Source organism: Taeniopygia guttata, chromosome 20, assembly GCF_048771995.1.
Source record: "Taeniopygia guttata chromosome 20, bTaeGut7.mat, whole genome shotgun sequence".
In the NCBI taxonomy this organism is placed as follows: Eukaryota; Metazoa; Chordata; class Aves; order Passeriformes; family Estrildidae; genus Taeniopygia; species Taeniopygia guttata.
This window is the reverse complement of record NC_133045.1, coordinates 14,329,108-14,348,755: the sequence shown is the minus strand read 5'-3', so window position 1 is coordinate 14,348,755 and position 19,648 is coordinate 14,329,108. Positions and strand designations below refer to the sequence as shown.

Here is a 19,648-nt window from a genome sequence, read left to right as displayed (position 1 = left end):
AGGAGAACAGAGATGGCCAGAAGAGAAAAGAAAGCTTCCTGCTGGAGGTGAAGGAAAGGAGGGATGTGGATTTCATGGCACGGTGCATGGGCACAGGCTGAGGGTTTTCTTGCTGTTCAGTGAAAGAACACAGGAAGGAAATGCAGGGATGTAACACCCTGAGTGCTGCTGGATGAGCAAACCTGCACAAGGGAGCACGCAGCTTGTCATGGAGGTGATCTGGAGTGCTGGGTGACGTGAGGACCACACTGCACATCCTGCACAGCCGCTTTCTAAAGAAATATCTGAGGCCTGGAGCTTTCTGCGAAATACCTGAGCTCACTCTAAACCATCTCTGCTGATCTGCAGCCTGATAAACCACGACACAGCCTCTGCCTAACCTCGCTCCTCTCCTCCCCAGAGGAGATCACTGTGCACCAAAAATAATTTAGAGCTGCTGTATCCAGCAGAGACTTCGGCGTGTCAGATGTGGTTAGACAGTTACTATTTGAACAATGACAATCATTTTTCTTTGCAAAGTTCAGCCTGACAGCTGAAGTGAAAAGATCTCAATCTAAGGCAGGCAGGCTGATAACGCTCAAGCTCCACAAGCATGAGTGCACAGCCATGATCTGTGTGTGGAACTGAGCCTCGTGTCTGTGTCCCAGCTGGAGAACTGCACAGGAGCTGCACAGGAGCTGCACAGGAGCCCAGCAGCTCTGCAGGAGGAGCACAGTCAGTGCCCCAACCCTGGTCACCCCTCGCCCCTGCCCCACCAGGGACTGCAGACAGTGCTGCCAAGAACTGCATTCTGAGCTGGCTTTGTGCTGTAAAGGGTTAATCTCAGTGCTCCGAGATTAACATTCTGTTTGTCAACATATTTATGTGATTGTTTGGGTAACTTTTACCTTCGTGGGCGGTTTGGTTATGAATAATATTAAGATGAGGCCTCGGCTGAAAGGAGCTTATCACTCTGTCACCCCATGGCTTTCACTTGCAGATGCTGATCATTTGAGGCTGATCCCTGCCTGCCAGCACTGGCCTGGACACCTGATGTATCCTCAAGGGTCTCCTGACACTCAGGGACACTCCTGACACTCTCCTCACCCCAAAGTCATTCCAGCAGTAATGAATCTCTGAGGCTGAGGTGTGTAACACAGGTTTCCCTGGCCATGTTTCATGAACAGTCCCCTCCTCTGGGGATTCCTCCCAGTATTTGCTATCAGAAGGTTACAGATATATGGATTTCACAGAGAAACACGGAGGAGTAGGTGTGTGAAGGCAATGTGTGGCAATGCTGGACTTGCATCAGTCCCTGATGGGTGCATATCCAAATCCACCTTCCTTCCTGGGAGCCTGGTTTGTCTTTCTGGCTGGGAGGGGAAGGCTGGGAAGCTGCAGAGGCAGCCCAGGCTGGGCTGGGCACCTCCTCCCCGAGCACAGGGGCCAGTGTCTCCTTCCAGAAAGCAAGTGGCAGCTCTGCACATCTGCAGCAGGGCCAGAAACCAGCTACAGCTCTGCTGAAACCATCACCAAGGGGCTGGGGAGGGCACCAGCTGGGCACCAAGCTCTCCTGAACTCAGCAAAACCCATCAGCAGATGGTAAATCCTTGCCATCACCTGCCTTGGGCTCCGGGCTGGTTTGGCTGCACCCAGCCTCGAGAGCTCACAGGCCTGGAATCCTCTTGCAGAGGGGGGAACAGCTCTGATCTTTTCAAGGCAGGTTAAATGTGCTGAGTTCCTGTGTTTGTGCCCTGTGGAGCGCTGAAGGCTCCGAGCAAAGCCAAGCCATGGTCTCAGGAAGGACAAATAACATCTTGTTACAGCAGGGAGGAGGAGAAGACAATGCCAGCAGGGACTGCAGGGAGCTGAGAGAGGCAATGACAAGGGTGTCACTGTGGGATGCTCTGCTCTGGTCACTGCCAGGACAGCCCCAGCACTCTCAGCGTGCCCACTCTGAGAGGCACCAGCTCCAGCAATGAGGAACTGCCATGCCAGGTCACTGCACAGTTTGTGGCAAAGCTGAGAATAGGAACAAAGCCCAGAACACCGAGGCTGTGGGTTAACCATGGAGGCAGCGGGCAAGGGCTGGTGAGAGGAGGCCACGAGAGCCAAGGGACGAAAGCTGGATGTCAGCAGAACTCTGGAGAAAGGAGAACAAGGCAGGGGGAGGAGGAAGATGGGGGAAGGGAGGAAGAGCAAAGGGAAGTGAGAGGCACCAGCAGCGATTGCCCAAGAGCCCAGCAGCAGCAGCAGCAGCTGGCTCATGCCAAGGCTGCCTGGGCCAGCAGCAGCTCCGTGTCTGCCCGTGAAAATCACTGCAGGACCTCGCAGCTCACTTCATCTCACAAGAGCTTTCTGGATAAAGGGGATTTAAGGGCAAAGCCTCCATAATCCTTTAGGTTTGCTTTCTTTTAATACTATAAAGCACAAACCCAAACTTTCTAGTCAGGAAAAACATGGCTTTTGTTATGTTCTGAGTCACTTTTCCCCAGCAGCAAACAATGCGGCTTTTCAATTCAAGTCCTGAATGAAAACGCTTTGCAAAGCGTTAAAGTAAATCAGAATTCCCCAAGTCACACTTCCAGCTGATGTCAGATCACTGAGGTCAGTACAGAGGCTGCACGTGGCCCATCCTGCCTGGCCTGACTTGGGTGGCACGACTGATAAAGCAATCTCCAGCTGCAAGCAAGATGAACCAAGGAGCAGCCTGGATTTCCCTCTGAGCTGCTGCTGTCCTGCCTGCTGGCTCCCTCAGCAGGGAGGCTGAGTGCATTCCTGCAGAGCTGTGCTGGATTGGGTGTCACTGGCCTGGTTCAAAACCAGGAGAATTAACTTTGCAGTCACACTGGGAGCTCTTTTACATGGACTACAGCTAGACTTTGAAGATAGACTCTTGAAGTAAAAGCTTTCACTTTTCTTTCTTTCACAAGGTGTGTACCAAGAATTTTTAAAAATGTGGAAGAATCTCTCAGCTTCTCATATTAAAATTACCCTAAATAACAGTGTTTAGTTCTCCTGTCAGAAAGATTCTCTTGCTTTGTTATCATACCCAATTCCCTGAATGAAAAGTGAATCTCCCAAGTTAAATTTACTCCTGAATCTCCTGCCCAGAGAAGGGAACCAGTAAAAACTCTCCAGATTTTACTGCGATGGCACCAAAGCTGCATCAACCACTCTGCAAACACAGCTAAGAGAGGAAACCGTCCAAACTCTGCCCACAAAGCCAGCAGCAAAGGCTGCACACCACACAGAGCACTCAGGACCCAAGCTGAGGAGAGCAGAACTTTCACAGGCACAATTTCACAACTGCAGGTAAGTGCAGGAACAATCCCAAACTGCTGGGCGCTGGGAGCACATCCTGGAGCACACCCAGGAGATGGAGCCTGCCACTGCCCGCACTGAGAGGAGAGCAGAGCTCCCATTTGTGACAATAGTCTGCACTTCCTGCACAGGAACATCCTGCATTTCCAGCAGTATTTCCAGCAGCCTCACTCTGCTCCCACTAAAATCAGTGTTGGGTTTGCTGCTGCTCTCTGTGATTGCAGTGTCCAGCTGCACTATTAATTTTGCATTGATTTCCTCCTGCCAGAAACATGCTTTAATAAAAGAACCAATCCACCAGACTGCCAAGAGCTGCCTACCTAAGAATAAGCAGGATACGCTCAAAGAAAGCTTTACTCTAACTTATGTTCATTCCTAAAGGCTAAATCAGCTGGCTCACAGCAAAGGAACAGCACTGTTTAACTTATCAATGTCCCACTGTTCATCTAGAACATCTGCAATGGTTTTGCCTGCAGCACTACCCCATTCATTACAGGCCTTGATAGATTGCTCAATGGGCTTTTTTTTTGGTACAAAATGTACAAGAGCATTTTACAAAGTGGACTTTGCCCTGATACGAAGAAATATAATAAAATAATTAAGAAGCGCGTGTCATTTCAGATCTGCCATTTCCCAAACTGGCGATGGAACCTTTGGCAAAGGGAGACAAAATGGGACCAGCTCAACGTGGCAGCCGAGCCCGTGGCACGGAGCAAGCAGAGGGGTCCTGTGGGTGAGTGGCCAAAGTGCTTTGCCATCAGCCAAAAACACACCTCATGAAGTTCCCAAATCCAGCCTGACACAGCAGATGTCCCCCCCAGCAAAGGGGACCACGGCGAGGAACACTGAGAGCTCTAACCTCACCCCTCCCTCCAACAAAGCCGCCCGGAGAGGGGCACAGCGCTTACCATCATCCAGGTAGGCCTGGTCCAGGTTCTGCTCCTGCTTGATGGTCACTCCTGCAGGCAGCACGTCCTTCTGCTCGCTGCCTGGCCCGTTCTTGGCCGCCCGCGGGCCCGGGGCCGCCTGCTGCTGGATGACGCCGGGGTAGGAGCCGGGGCTGAGCCTCTGCGCCGGGCTGGCCTGGGGCCTGGCCGCGCCGGCGGGGAAATTCTCGCAGCACATGATGTGCTGGAACTCCTGGTGGCTGCCACACCTCAGCTGCTGGCTGGTTGGCGAGTAGTGGATGACGGGGGCAGGCTGCTGCTGCGGCTGGCCCGCGGAGGGCTGCAGCACGGCCGCGCTCTGCGCCGGGGACGCGGCGTGCACCAGCACCGAGCGGTGGGCGTCCGCCACGGCAGCGGCCACCAGGCCCGGCTGCTGGTAGCCCAGCTGGCTGGGGCTCAGGCTCTTGCTCCTTTGGTAAATGACCGCCGGGCTCTGCTGCTGGTACCGCGAGTCGGGAGAGGAGAGGCCCGAGCGCAGCTGCTGGCAAGGAGCCATGGTGGCCACCAGGCAGGAAGGGGACTCGGTGGCCATTGTGTGCTGTGAATAGTAAGGCTGTGTTACAGTCCCCAGAGCACTGTGCACTGCACTGCAGATTAGGGCTGGATCATAGTCATCAATGGGCTCTGTTTTGATGGATGGTACTAGAATAAAGCATGCAAAGGACGTTATTCGTAACGAGCTGAGGAGAAACAGAGAGGTTTTCCTTGAAGCAATAAGAGATTTAAGCCTTTTACAAGATTTGTGTGTGTAAATTCATAAGTCACAAACACTGAGTTTAATAAATCACCCACATGCAACATGGCAAAGATTCTTCAAAGCACTCTGTGCTAAGAGATTCTTGAAAAATCTTTAATGTACTAGTGAACCACAAATTGCTAACATTGAAAAATTCAACACTTCAGCTCCTGTTTCAATTCATTTAAGGGCCATTCTGGAACACAGTCAAAATAAGAAGTCATAGACAGGTGTTTTGTGCAGTACTTCCATCTCAAAGGAGACTGAATCAATAGAAATCCCAGGACATAAACAACTCCCCATCTTTCTGCCAAACATTTAACAAGTGACCAAAGGCAGAGCTGAACTATTTTAGAGTTTTGTCTCTGCTGCACAAAGTTTCCCCAGTGCTGAGAGCTGAAGACCTGTCTGACACCATCATTTAAAAGACCATGATTTAGTAAGGGTTGTATGAATCCTGGTGGGGTAAATGATGGTCCTCTACATTTCCAATGATTTTTTTTGTCACATATTCCCCAAAACTCTCTACAGGAACACCACACAATGGAAACCATACAGTGGTCATGCAAAATTCCTGTCTGGAAGTAAAGATTCCCTCTCCTAAGTGGTCTATTTTAGGGATTGTATTTAGATAGAAGTGTGCTTCTCAATACTGCTCCAGAGCAGAACAATTTAGCAACTGTACAAACCCTTTACATTGGTGATACCCTATTGAGTTCATAAATTCAGGGAGAGGACCAGAGATTTTCAGGCTGGAGGAGAGCAAAATAAGAGTCTGAACGAATGTCTGCCTTTCCTTAGAGACAAGTCAAATTAAGACATCATTTGAAGCTTGCATAAAATCTGGTGCTGTTATTTTATGCTCATTGCTTTCCACAAACACAATACTCCGATTTTCTCACAATATTTCCCCCCAGCCAAAGCTGAGAAATTCTGGGAATCTCATTAGTAATCCTGTTATATTTATTGTGACACGGCTCACCAATCCCCCAGAGGAAGAACATCACAAAAGCATTTCTATTTTTCTCAGCTAGCCTCACTCTGAAGAATATATATTGCTTGCCTTCCTCCATCCCAAGCCCTTTCCCAGATCTGATGTTTTCTTATTGCTGGACACGTCAGAGAAGGCAACACTCGTGGTTTTCTGAGGGTCACACCATGTCCCAGACTGAGCCTGTTCCCACTGAGACTCTTGGCCAACTTCCACCAAGTGAATGGGGCAGCATCAGCCCATTGCCAAAATAACAGATAACTGACACCCCAAACTGATGGAAATTCCTCACCATAAATCACAGGCATCTTTTAAACCAAGCAGCTGTCGAGTGCTGAATTAAATTAGCAACGTTTATATCCTCACAGAACAGCAAGAAAACAACAGAGCAGAAAATCAAATCCTGCTCATGAACTAAGACAACAAGTGGCTCTGTCCCTGAGAATTACCTGGGTGATAGGTGAAGTGCTGGGGCTGGCTTCTTTTCCTTTTGCCATTGATGACATAGAAATTCACCTTCACGGCTGTGCGGATGTGCTTGTTCCTGTACTCGGGTATTTCCACAAAAAGCATGCTCTGAAATAAATAACACAGGGCACAGGAAGGGATGAGCACCTGGGGCTGGCCAGGGCTTGTGTGCAGCTCCCTTGCTACGCCTCCACAAGAGGAATCTCCCTATTCACCCCTGTAAAGAAGGGTATGAGAGAAAAGGGGCAGATGGTGAAAAACCAGAAGATTTTTGGTACTGACAAGTTGGTTTCTATGGACTGTATCCCTCCTGCACTTGGTGCTGTCCTGAACTTGGAGAGAGAAGTCTCAGCTACAAATAAAACATGAAATGGTGACAAATGCAGAAGCTCTGCTAATCCCACAGTGCTTGATAAAGGAGCGTGCACTGCAGAATTCCCTCTTTTTGTTGGAATAACTAAATTATTCTGTAGGTTTTGATTTATCCCCGCTGCCTCCCGGGCAGGCACGGCCCATGGCAGTGCCACTGCTGGCTCCTGAGAGCTCTGCTGCCCAAGCAAGCCAAGGGAGCAGAGGGGCTCCATCCCCCCAAAGAGCACTGGAAACCCTGCAGGACAGACCTGGATTGGGACCCAGCAGCCAGGGCTGGCACAGGAGGCAGCAGCTGCAGAGCCTGGGCTGGCACAGGACAGAACCCAGCTGTGGCTGCCCTGGGGGGTTCCTGCTGCAGGAATTGCTGCTCCCTGCAGCACAGGCACTGCTGCAGCATTTGCCACTTGCTCATCGTGGCATTGCTGCTCTCTCTGCTCCTGGAAGCTCCCCTGGAGCACAAGCTGTGCACTGCAGCTGCAGGAGAGGACACCCAGTGGTCCATACTTACGGGCTGGCTCTTGTCTTTGTCCACCGTTGCCTCCATTTCCCAGATCTGCTGCCCATCTAGAAGAATATCACAACATTAACCTCATTGTGGTTTTTTTTTTAAATCACAGAAGTTAAACAAAGAGAGAGACAAATCAAGGGCATTCAGTTAAAAAAAAAAAAAATAGAGAGACAAATCAAAGGCATTCAGTTAGCAAAGCTCTCAAAATGGACATTATTTCAAGCACCTTCCCAGTCCTAACCAAAAGCAGCAGCATTTCATTTAAACACATCACTGAACACTTCTCTCGCCAGGAAAGAGCTTACATACATATTAAAATTCAATGTTTATGTAGAAATTAGCCAAGCTGAGGAATGAAATATTTAGCACAGGTGCAACATCTGCTTTTTAGCGGGCCTGAGTCCAGCCTGACTGGTGGAGGGCATCAGGAGGTCATGTACGTGGTGAATGGGCACACTGGGTCAGCAGCTCAGCAAACTTTCTGCTGCTTTAAGCCAAGACCACATGGATTCCCACAGAATGCCACTGAGAGCCCTAGAGCCATGGTAAAGCACCAAATATTCACTGTACTCAGTGCAGGAGCACTGCACTGCATGTGGGACAGCCCTACCTACCCTGAGCCACTGCAAGCTCTGCTGCCCTTACCAACTGCACCCATGCAGCTCATCTCCACCCTGAGTTACACAAACTGTATTTAGAGAGGAAAATAAAATTTGATCCCCCTGTATGGAGAACCACCACAGTAACCCCTGTGCTGAGTGCTTTCTTTTTTTTTTTTTTTTTTTTAAATCTTTATTCCTTTGATTCCATTGAGCCTTTTAGCCAAGCAATTTGCAGAAGGAAAGTACTGATTGGGGGGGTGGAAATTGCTTCATACCTTTCTGAAAACTTGCTTTTAAGCTGGCCAGGGGACAGATATCCCAAGGACCTGATGGACTGGGAATGCTGCAGCCAGGAGCTGCTGTCTGCTTTAGGGGGAGCAGCTCTGCCTGCTTTGGGGTTCCCCAGACTGGGCAGGGTGAGGGGGGAAATCTCCTAAACCAAATCCTTCTCACAGGGCTTTTTATTTTTCCCAACTCTTGGAAGTTCTGCAAGAGCTGCTTTTGTCCTCTGTTATTTAAGCACTTCTGCTTCTGGCGAAAAGGGAAATGAAAGGGTATTTTTAAATGCATTTTGCATTTCTTCTGTTGTTGTGCTCTTTGTTCTGCGCTGGGTGCAGACAATGAGCTGACAGATGTGCTGGGCTCTCTGGGCAGCCTCTTCCCAGCTGTGGCCAGGACACAGCCCTGGGCTCCCTGGCTGCCCCAGCCCCAGGACAGAACCTCACCTGCCCAAACCCCACCCTGGGCAGCTCTGCTCACACCCATGGGGCACAGGCAGCTTTTCCTGCAGGTCAGGGCTCCCATCCCTCCCTCCCTCCCTTGGGATGGGCTCCTGGAGCTGCTGGTGGGGCAGGGGGCACCAGCCCTGCTGGGCTCCCTCACCCCAACCCTCCCTGGGCAATGGACATGGCCAGGGAAGAGCTGGAAGTGGCCCCATCAGGAGACCCCAAGGAGTTGGAAGTGTGGCCCCATGAGGAAATCCTGAAGAATTGGAAGTGTGGCCCCATCAGGAAATCCCAAAGAGTTGGAAATGTGGCCCCATCAGGAAATCCCAAAGAGTTGGAAGTGTGGCTCCATCAGGAAATCCCAAGGAGTTGGAAATGTGGCCCCATCAGGAGATCCCAAAGAGTTGAAAGTGTGGCCCCATCAGGAAATCCCGAAGAATTGGAAGTGTGGCCCCATCAGGAGGTTCCAGGCTCCCAGCTGCTCCTGCTCAAGGAGGGAACACTGAACGACTCCCAGTTTTCTCTCTCCTTTTTTGAAGTTCCCTCCAGGTGTCCTTTCTACCCTGGGGCTGAGTGGCTGCTGGGGCTGGGATGGCCCCAGCAGAGCTGTGCCACTGCCACCCCAAGGGGCTGCTGCAAAGGCATGGGAAATATTCCATTATTTAATGCCATTTAACATAAGCATCCACTTTGGCCACTGCTATACTCAATTTGTACCCCTGTTAGTGCAGCCAACTCCTTGCTGCTGTTGAGACAGAAACAGGGAAAGGGAGCCAAAATATTGAGAGGGTTAATCCAGCAAATCCTTGTCTGATTATGAGGCAGTAAATGCTCAATGGGGAGATTCCTCTTCTAGGTGACCTTAGAGAAAAGAAACCATCACAGTGTGTGTTAAGGAACCTCCCCACACTCCTAAACACCCCAAAGGATAATTTTTTGAGTTCTCTAAGGAAAGAGGAGGGAAAAGGAAACAAGAAAAGACATAATTAAGTGAGAGCTCTGATAGAGACACCCATCAGAGCTATCTCAGCAATGCCACATGAAGATGTCCCGACAACAAGGACAGCCAAGCAGGAATATTTGACACTGGTTTTGCTCCAGGCAGAATGTTTTCATCTTTGTTTCTGTACTGCTAAATTCAAACAGTCTGTGCAGATGCAACAGCACTAACTTCACAAAGAAGGTGGAAATCAAAAGGATTTGTTGATCCCAAATGCAAAAACTAAAGTAGAAACGGGCCTCCAAGTCATGTGGCACATTCAAGGAGCCTGTGGAACACATGCAAGCACAACCACAGGGGGTTTGATTTAGTAACTGAGCCACTGAAATTGCACTAAAAGCTAAAGAAGCCAACCATAAAAATCAAATGATGTTCAGGCTGAGTCCAAAGGCTGTGTGGGTCAAAAGTAAGAATGAGAAAAGGCAAACAAGAAACAAACGTATTTGGGGTTATAATTCCAACAATGATAGATGCTTCTGTTTGGATAGATTCCATATTTGTGGCAGCTAAACAGGTTTCTAACAAATCTGTCAGCAGCAGCAATCCCTGCTCTTTGAGCCCTGGTGAATTGAAGCACTCTGCAGCTCACTCCTGACCTTTCTGCTTCAATATGATGATGTGGCTCCATCTGTCTCACTGCTTCGCCTTAGCCCGAGACAATCAATATTTGCTTTTCCTTTAACCGCTCTGGATATGCACATTATGGGGAGCTTTTGGCAGAAGGATGAGGGAGGCTGTGAGGAAAATGAAAAATACAACTGCATTCACAAGTCTCTCTCTCTAACCTATTCTTTTTCCTGGTAATGAAAAGAAAACTTCAGATTATGCACACTCTGGGAGCTAATGGAGAGCAGGAGGAATAAACGGAGAAGTCTCGGGATCATTTCAGGAAATTATGAATAGACAAGACCTGCACCAAACTGTCAACACATTTATCACCTTTATGATGTGCATAAACGCAAATCTTTTTAGGAGGAAATTAAAGTGGATGTTGGAGAAAGCCCTCAACGAAAACGGGATTGTGATTGTAAGGATGTACTAAAAATCCTAAGGCTGATGTGACAGCACAGCACAAACCCTGTCACACCAAAGGCCCTTCCCTGGAGCCCAGGAGGTGCCTGGCACCAGAAATGTGTTTAGCTTTGAGCAGGAGGTTGTGCTGAACCTTCCAGAGATCCCTTCTGGCCTTAATTACCCCGTAATTCTGTCATGCCACAAACGGGACAAACAGCTCCTGCTTGGAAACACAGAAGAGTCAACCCCAGCCTGATTAATAATTTAATCCAAAGTCTACAAGTGCAGATAGCTGCTTATTGCATAGAATTAAACCTGCCTGAGCAATGGGCAGGAGAGAAAGCTGCAAAGGATCACTGAGGAACCCAGAGCCAGGTCTGCGTGTGTGGTGCCTTTCAAACTGTGCCTCCACCGCAGGGAATTCAATCCCTGCCTCTGGAAAGGGCAGCGCTTGCTCTCAAGATGATAAAATATTCTTGGATTTAGACCCTGAGGCCTTACCAGCCATGGCTGCTTCATGCAATATTTTTACTGTTGTGGTTCCCTGCTCATTTAATGGTTTGTCTTAGTTGGCAAGTCTTTAACACCACAGGTCAGTGAAATGTTCAGGAAATAGAGATTTTTGTGCTGCTTCAGGGCTGTGAGACTTAGCATTAAACCCCGATGAGAGATCTGATTGTGTCAGCACTCTTTGGGGGAATGAATGAGTTGTTGGAAGAAGGTAATTCTACCCTTCCTAACTCAAACTGCGATCGTACCGAAGCCCTGCTTCAAATGGGGGAAATCAAAACGTCAGTCTGCATTAGGAACATTTGGGGTGATTCTCTGCAGCCCCTCATAGGACTCTTTTTAATTAGCCAATTAAAGGTTTTCTGAACCAGTTACAGCCTTTACACATTATTCAGGATCCCTTACTCATGGCTTTGGGGTCAGTAACTAGCAGGGAAACAAACTTACTGCTTTATTTGAACAAGCATGACTGATGGGCTGAGAGGCTCAGGAAATGTTCCTTGCAGTTCTCTGCAGCTGAAGACTAAATATACTATTGTGCTGATTCTGGATGGGATTCCACGCCTGCACGTGATTTTAGGCCTGCAAATGTACACTGCTTCTCAGTCAAGCATTACACAAATTACTTAATGAACAACCTGTTACTGGTTCCCCAGAGAAACCCAGCCTGGTGACCAGAGGGGCAGGGCTCTGACTGCACAGTTCTGCACAGTTCTGCTCAGTTCTGCTCAGTTCTGCACAGTTCTGCTCAGCTCTGCACAGTTCTGCACAGTTCTGCCAAGTTCTGCACAGTTCTGAACAGTTCTGCCAAGTTCTGCACATTTCTGCACATTTCTGCACAGTCCCCCTGGGCCTGCAGGGAACTGTCCCCATTCCCTCTGTTTCTTGGAAGGCCTTCCAGAAAAGCACAGCAATTTTCTCTGTCAGCTTTTATCAGCAGATGACAGACATCTCTGGAAAACAAAGAAGGGTTTTTAGAGCCACCCCAAGAACAAAGGGAGAGCACTGAATGGTTTCCAAAAGGACAAAACCACTCTAGGCAGCAGAAACCTTATGAGGAACCTTCACTCAGAATCTCTGCTGCTCTGGACAAATTCCAGACAAATTCAGGGACAAATTCTGATTTCACTGGGAAGTTACTCTGCTTCAAGTCAGCATGAGGCTGCTCAGCATCTGGTCCTGAGCAGTTGTCTCCTTTTTAAGCTCTTACTTCAAAACAATTTTCAAGCTTTACAGCAAACACAGCATGAGTGTATTTAAAACTCATGAAGAGTAGAGCTATTAAATTTATTCCTGAGCTTCATTTTCATGGATTTCTTTTTCTTTCTGAAGCAAGACTGCCCACTGCAGTTAATGGAGCTCTGTTTGGTAGGAGCAGAGGCCAGTGCCTTCATTGCACTGAGGACAGAAGTTTGAGTCACCAAGGCTGGAGATACAAGGCAAGGTCTGGGAGGTAAAAGGGCAATGGATTAGTCATCCACCAGGCAGCCCAGCCCCAAATCTGACATTTTGCACAGTGAGAACAAGTCTAGAGGCGAATTCTCCCCATCTATTGTTGAGGAATTCAATTCCCATTAAAATCAAACATAAATACAGTAGTTGAACAGTGAAGCAGGAGGAACAGTACTTCATTCCAGAGCTCTTCCAGATGATTCCTTATGCCAATTCATCAGAATAGATCTGTTGTTTTTTTAAGATTATAAGTGTGTTTGTGTGTGTGTGTATATAAATTATTAAACAAAAGCTTCTCTCAAAATAAAACCACTGGGAACCTCCATGTAATAAAATGAGTCACACCAGGATGCGATGACTAAGTGGGAGAACAGGGAATTCCACTCCCCATGCCAGCTTTCTTCATGATCAGTTTTCTGTCAACAGGTGATGGGAGCTTGTCTCTCTGCCTTTTGTTTATGCCAAGAATTATGATTATTTTTTAATATTCTCCCTAAACAATTAAGCTGAATAATCAGGACCAGGCACACTTCCATCAGGCGCCCCCATTGTCAAGAGTGAGCCAGGGAATCCAGGCCAGCAGTGGCTGCCTGTGTTAATAAGGATTTACCAGCTGTAAAATTCCAAAATCTTGTGTCATACGGGGAAACCTTCCAAAACACTGGATTCCACCCTGTCTCGCTGAGTCTCCAACAGCTATGGCAACTCCGTTTCTGCAGCCACACTCTCCTGCATTTTTCTCTGTGTGAGCCCTAGATTTTTTCCTGTTTTGCAGTGTTTTTTTGGAATCCCTGGTCAGGCGATTGCCCCGCAGGATTACAAGAGCACCTGGGGCAGGCAGCACATTCCAGCCAGGAGGAAACCTTTGGGGAGAAAGGTTTGCTGGCTTTCAGCAGCTACAGCAGCGAGGAAAGGCACAGGGCAAAGGCCCCAATTACCCTGAAACTTTCTAATTTGCACAGCAGAACCAGGCAAACCAATCCTCCTGATTAATACCCACTACCCTCACATTCAATATTTAAAGTTGTTTATTTGTTCAAGTAGTAAACATCTCTTTTGAATGAACCTGGGAAGAAACTGAAAGTTTTTTAAAAAGCTTTTTGTCTATTTTATCTTGAATTTGCCTGAGAAAATTGCACCATTAATGTTGCATTATTAAGTTCACAGGGTTAGCTGCTGAAAACCATTTGCTATTTTCTGCATTCCCCAGGAGTTTTTGGATCATTCACCAAACTGTCAGAATACAAAAAGGGATTCAGCTCCCTGTTTGGAGCACAGTGAGGAGCTGACCTAGCACAAAGGGGAGCACTGCTGTAGACAGAGTTGGAATTTCCTTTCACCTCTCCCAAAAGGAGCATGATCCTGCCATCAAACCCACACAGCAGCACCCTCCTCACATGAAACCTGCCCTGATGCCATCCCACCACCGTGTCCTGCAGGCACACATTCCATGGCTTGTTTCCAGCACGTGGGATGCAGCATTTTGGGCACTGTGCAGACAAAAGCTCAGCCCAGCAGTCCCACACTGCACACCACAGCCTGAGCCTGCCCTGGCCAGGACACATCCAAGTGTGTCCAACCCCACTGCAGGGCTCCAGAGCTGGGCATGTTTATCTGGTCACTGTGGATGCCCACACCTGGGGACCCTGGCAGCTGCCCCAGTTCAAAGGGCACAGGCAGCACCTCCTCCCCTTCCCCTGCCCAAGCTGGAGATTTATGGTGGAGCCTCTCCAAGGATGGACACTGTGTTTGGGTTGTTCCTCCACCACCCACATGGTCCTAGAGATGATTCACGGTGTCCATGTGGCCACCAGAAGAGTTTGGCAGGAGAAATCACAGCCCATTTGCACTTTTCTCCCCAAGAAACATGAACCTCCTCTATCACTGACAGCAGAGCAGCAGTAACCAGTACACAAACGGGAGTAAACACAATGCAACCAGCATCTGACTTGCAAATTATTACATGACAATTAAAATAAATAAAAGGGGGAATTCCAAAACTCTTCTTTTTTTAACTGCACTGTATGATCTGGGCCCCAACCAAACACTAACACCCTTAACCTTCACCCTATTCCAAGTCCTTGATAGCTCCAAGACTGCTTTTCAAGCTTTCTCTTCCAGATCAAAATGACAAGAATACAATCCAATCTAGTTGCTTTCCCGACCTACTTTAATTTAGCTGGGCTCAGTTACGTGTCTCCAAGTTCAGATCTTCAAACTCTCTCAGCCAAACTCTGTTTTTACGTGCAGGGAATTCATGAGTTCCCCTGGCTCACAGCAGTTACCTTTTACGACCTCACATCAGCAAGACAACCGTAAGAAGAACTCAGAACTCTGAGGCTGCATGTTGAAAAACTTCAGCCTGCAGAAAATGAATGCTATTTATGCAGCAGCATTTCAAAGACGAGCACTTCATCCCTCAGAGCACTGAGCTGCAGCCCCTTCACTCGTTTCCTGCTGCCGTTTCCTGCCGTGAGCCTGTCCCAGCCCTGTCCCCTGCCAGCTCCCTGCGGCTCGCGTGACACGGACACTCACTTTCACAATGACAGCCCCCCCAGTTCGGGGAACGGCCCTTACTTTCCAGGTATTTATTTCTATGGAAAAACATGCTATCTGCAATTCTGTGAAAAGACAAATAAAGCCTGGTCGTTACTGCTCACGGAGACACGCATTCTTGTCACAAATGTGGCCAGTTCCACGTTCCTCTGCCTTGCTAGTGGCGGGTGAAGAATCGTCTACAAGATCCAGAGGAAATGGAAAGAGGTTCTGAGTGTTCCCCTGAGGGGTGAAGCCTAATTTACAGTTGTGAGCCCAGCAGCAGCTCCCTCAGCTCTGTAAAGCGAGCGATGCCTTCCCAGCACGGCTTCACCCGGGTCCCAGATCCACGGCACCCCAAGTTTGGAGTCTGTGGAACAATGAACAGCAGCAAATCTGGCTGCACAAAAATACTTGAAGAAAGATTTTTTTTCTGGGGAAAAAAGAGCCTTGCCACTGTCACCCTAAACACCCGAGCCAAGGAGCTCTGTGGAGCCTGGCACGCCAAAAGCAGCGGGATGATCGCCCACACCGCTGCTCTCACCCTTGTTGTTACCAGCACAGCAAAAACTGGTGGCAAAAATGGGAAATCCAGCACCACTTGCTAGCACTGACAAGGCTTGTGAGCTGTTAAAATGAAACTCTAAGCAAACCAAGCTTCCCCTGCGAGCTTGCTGCATCTTCCTGCCCTGACAAAGGTGTGATAGTCTCACAGGCAGCGGTGTGCTCGGGAAGAGACGCAGCAGCTGCAGCTGGGGCAGCAGAGTTGGGCTGCCATCCTCCCCCAGCACGGTGCCTGTGGCTTCCCCTGCCCCTGAGCAGCTCATCAGCACTTTCTGCACGGGCTGTGCAGGGCAGGGCAGCCGTGGGTGAGCTGCTCCTCCTTCCACCCGCTGCTCCATCACAGCCGGGGTGCAGAGCAGCGCTCACTGCTCCGGGCTCCTGCAGCCCACGGCAATGGCAGCTCTGCACACACATCCTAGAGGTATCTAGAATTGGCCACAGTGCAGAATGAGGGAGCCTGAAAGCCTCAGGTGCACAAGATCCTGATTCTCAGGTGAGCTGGGACACTCATCAACCTCTGACAGGCCAGGCACAAAGCAATTCTCAGTTTGCTGCACTCAGCCCATGCATGATCTGCACGTCCAGCTCAGCTTCTTAACCTCCCTCACCTTAGGATATACCTATGAAATAAAGAAATTTTCATTTAAAAGCACTTCAGGGCATCTCTGCCAGAGGTGCTGCTGCATTATGGAACACACAGAGCACCACTCAGCACGGAGTCCCCCAGATAACCCCACTGCAAACCACACAGACTTCTGATTCAGCCTGAGGATTTGACTCTGGACCTCCCATCCTCCAAATCCCCTTCTGCCAGTCATTTATTCAGAGCCCAGCAGACTGAGACTGCCTGAAGAGGCCGAGGTTTTGGGGGAAGCAGGATATGGAACACCAGCAAGCAAATCCCTGCTCCAGACTGGGCACTGCTGCTGGGATAAGCCCTGTCTCTCCCCTACCAGGAGGTAAAAAAAGATGAAAAAACCCTGCAGTTTCCCCAGCAGTGAATAAAAGCTTTAGATTTAGTGTGGAAAATGTTGTTGTTCTTTTTACTTTCTAACATCTCTTCCAGCCAGAGCCTTCTCTGCTCTCACATGGAAACAGGGGCAGGGCGTTTGGGACGTTTCCTCGAGCTGCCTCCTTTGAGTGGCTCATCTCCTGCAGCTCCTGCAGAGCATTTTTGGGACAGGTAGCACTGCAGGCTGCCAAGATGTTCCCATGTACCTTCCCGAGGCGCTGACACGGTGGAACAGTGGCAGCCCAGTGGGAAGGAATTAATCCATGGGCTTGAAAGGAAACAGAGCGTGCCAAAAGAAATCCTCTGACTGCACAGGCTCATCTGAACCTCCCCAGCTCTTTCATATCTGCAAAAGCAGCCTGGCTTGCTGCTGCTGTGGGAAGGAGCTGGGAGCCACAGGATGCTTTTTTCCCCCCATGTCACCAGCTGGTGCCCATGTACATTAATGAATGTACATTCATTTTTGGCTCAAGTCTCACTTTTTTCCAATGGCATTACTCCATAGGTCATGCACACGCTGCTCACTTGGGCAATGCAATCTCTTAAACTCCTTGCAAGGCACTGGATATATCACTTAAGATACCTCTACCTCGGCTCACTGACAGAAAACTTCCAAGCCCCAGGTTTTCTTAATAGCAAAAAGGGAACACAAAGTTTACAATAAGAAATATGCAAGGAGAAGGGATGGATTCTTGTATATCATTCTGTATAAAAATTAATTTATACAAAAAGACACATTATGTTTAGTTTTTTTCCACAGATTTCTAAAGTGAAGAAAACACAATCTTTGCCTGTAGTCCAATAAAAATGTTCAATAAATTGTTCATTTCAATGATGATTTCTACAGTAGCATTCACTAAACATGAGATTAAGCAAGCACAGAGGAACATGTAGTGCTCATCTCCTTTCTTTGGTAACAAATCCTGTCCCTGCTGATTCCCAGTGCCTGGATTCCTGTGAAGCAACAACACAAACAGTTGCTCCCAAGCCTAACTTTACTCACATGGTTTTACTTACATGAACTTGAATGGGACTACTCACTTGAGTGTGATGAGCACAAATCTTATGAGGACATTTGGCAGTACAGATTTGCTTTATCCCGTTAGGGAAAGTTAGGAAAAACCTGCCTTACCTGATGTTTTTTCTGTGAACACCACCTTGGACTCTGCTGTGAAATTCTGTCCAGTGAGGATCATCTGCTGTCCTCCATAAACCAGGCAGCTGTCAATGTCTTGTCTTTCAACCATTGGAAGCTCATGAGCAGACCTTTGGGCTGTGGACAAATTGCAAACATGAATGAAACCAACTCTGTTTTACCAGGACTTTCCAAATCTTCCCAGAACTATCCACAGATCGATCTTGTCATCGTTACCATCCGCTGACTGCCAAAGCAGCTTCTCCAGGGTGCTAAATTTAGGTCTGAGAGGGAAAAATAAACTTACTCAAGGCATTTTATTTGGAAACATTCAGGAGTTGGCTGCAGTGGTTCAGCTGTGCTGGCCCTGCTCCTTGTCCTTGAGAAAGGACAGCCTGGATGAATGAGCTGAAACTTGCCCATGCCTGTTTCCAAGCCAACGGCCAAATTTTCAAGTGCAGGCACACTGCAGCCCCAGAGCCCAAAAATTCCACCTGCACGGAGGATTCCACTGAATAACACTGAATTCCTTCAGAGGGGAAAAAAAAAGTGAACCTCCTGTCCAAAATCCCAGAGGGCAGGGCCTGGCACGGGGGGTTGCCAACAACAGCTCCATCTCCATCGCCGTGTGCGGGCACCGAGCCCTGGTGGGGCAGCCACGGAGCCCCAGGGGTGGTCAGGAGGGGTCACCCCAGCAGTGCTGCAGCCCAGGATTCCCCAAACATGCTCTGCAGAAGCCTGAACACCTGAGGAGCAGGGCCCTGTGTCACAGACTGAGGCAGGCTGTAAAAGGCAAGGGAAGGAGAGGTAAGGTGGGATCCAGGTGGACACGGATGTCAGCAAGGCTTTCTAAGGTCTTTACTGTTCTTGGCCAAGAGTTTGGAGCGTGACTTTAGGAAGTTATTCTCTCTTTCCCCAGCCAGAAAACCAGTTCAGCACCATCTCTCCAGCCACTTCCCTCTGATGCCATTAAACAGCCACTGCATGCTCAGAGAAGCCTTGGAGAGCCCTGGTGAGCGTCCTGCAGAGCCATCCCCAGCGCTGGCTATTGAACAGCAGGAGCTGAAGGCAGTGGGGATGGGAGAACCGCTCCCTACAGCACAGACAGCTGGAAAACATCAGCACTTCCCTGCGAGCAGAGCAGGTGGGCAGCGGCGTGGGGCTGGTGAGCTGCGAGTTCATGACCTGCACTCCGACTCCTCCAGATCCATCCAGCCCAACTGAAGGGCCTCCAGAGGATCCTGCTCATCTCTTTCCCAGCTGCCTTGGCTGGACTCCAGCTCTCCCTGACGGAGACCCCGAGCACTCGTGTCTTCCCCAGCACCGCTGGCTGCCGAGGCAGAATGAGGAAAAGTGATCTGGATGTGCCGTGCTGGCCCTGACCCACGCCCAGGCAGCTCTGACCCGACCTGGCACCGCTCTGCTGCTCTGCAACCCTCCCAAACACAAAATTCTCTTGTCACCTGGAGAAAACGTTGGAGTATTTGGTGAGAAAACTCAAGCATTAAACCTTTCACAGCAACTTTGCTAGCTCTGCTGAACCCTTCGGTCACGAGACAGATTTTGCTCTGAGTAAAGAATAAAGGTAATTCAACATTGTAACTTTCTTATGCCATTTGAGAGGGCATTTTTGAAATCTATTTAGAACTACTTTAGGACTCATTGCTCTTTTCAAGTATGTAACATCTGGGCTAATATACTGCCAGTTAAAAACTATATATTCAGATTACTTTCAAAGACACTGATAATTTCTTTCACATGGCTGTAGGATTAA

The 19,648-nt window shown here is 48.9% G+C and overlaps 1 protein-coding gene across 5 annotated transcripts in view; it reads right to left on the bottom strand.

The window, feature by feature from the left end:
- NFATC2 (nuclear factor of activated T cells 2) overlaps positions 1–19,648 on the bottom strand; it is an 82,107-nt gene that overhangs the window by 24,151 nt on the left and 38,308 nt on the right. For 3 of the 5 annotated variants that reach the window (XM_072917013.1, XM_072917015.1, XM_072917012.1), the window contains exons 6-9: positions 17,872–18,012; positions 7,326–7,381; positions 6,427–6,553; positions 2,516–4,892 (exon numbers count right to left, since the gene is read on the bottom strand). In XM_072917013.1, the coding sequence (XP_072773114.1) occupies positions 4,078–4,892; positions 6,427–6,553; positions 7,326–7,381; positions 17,872–18,012 (1,139 nt within the window). In that variant the 3' untranslated portion in view covers positions 2,516–4,077. Of the gene's footprint in view, positions 1–2,515; positions 4,893–6,426; positions 6,554–7,325; positions 7,382–17,871; positions 18,013–19,648 lie in introns of those variants that run through there. The other 2 variants (XM_072917014.1, XM_030288680.4) reach the window with 1 other exon arrangement.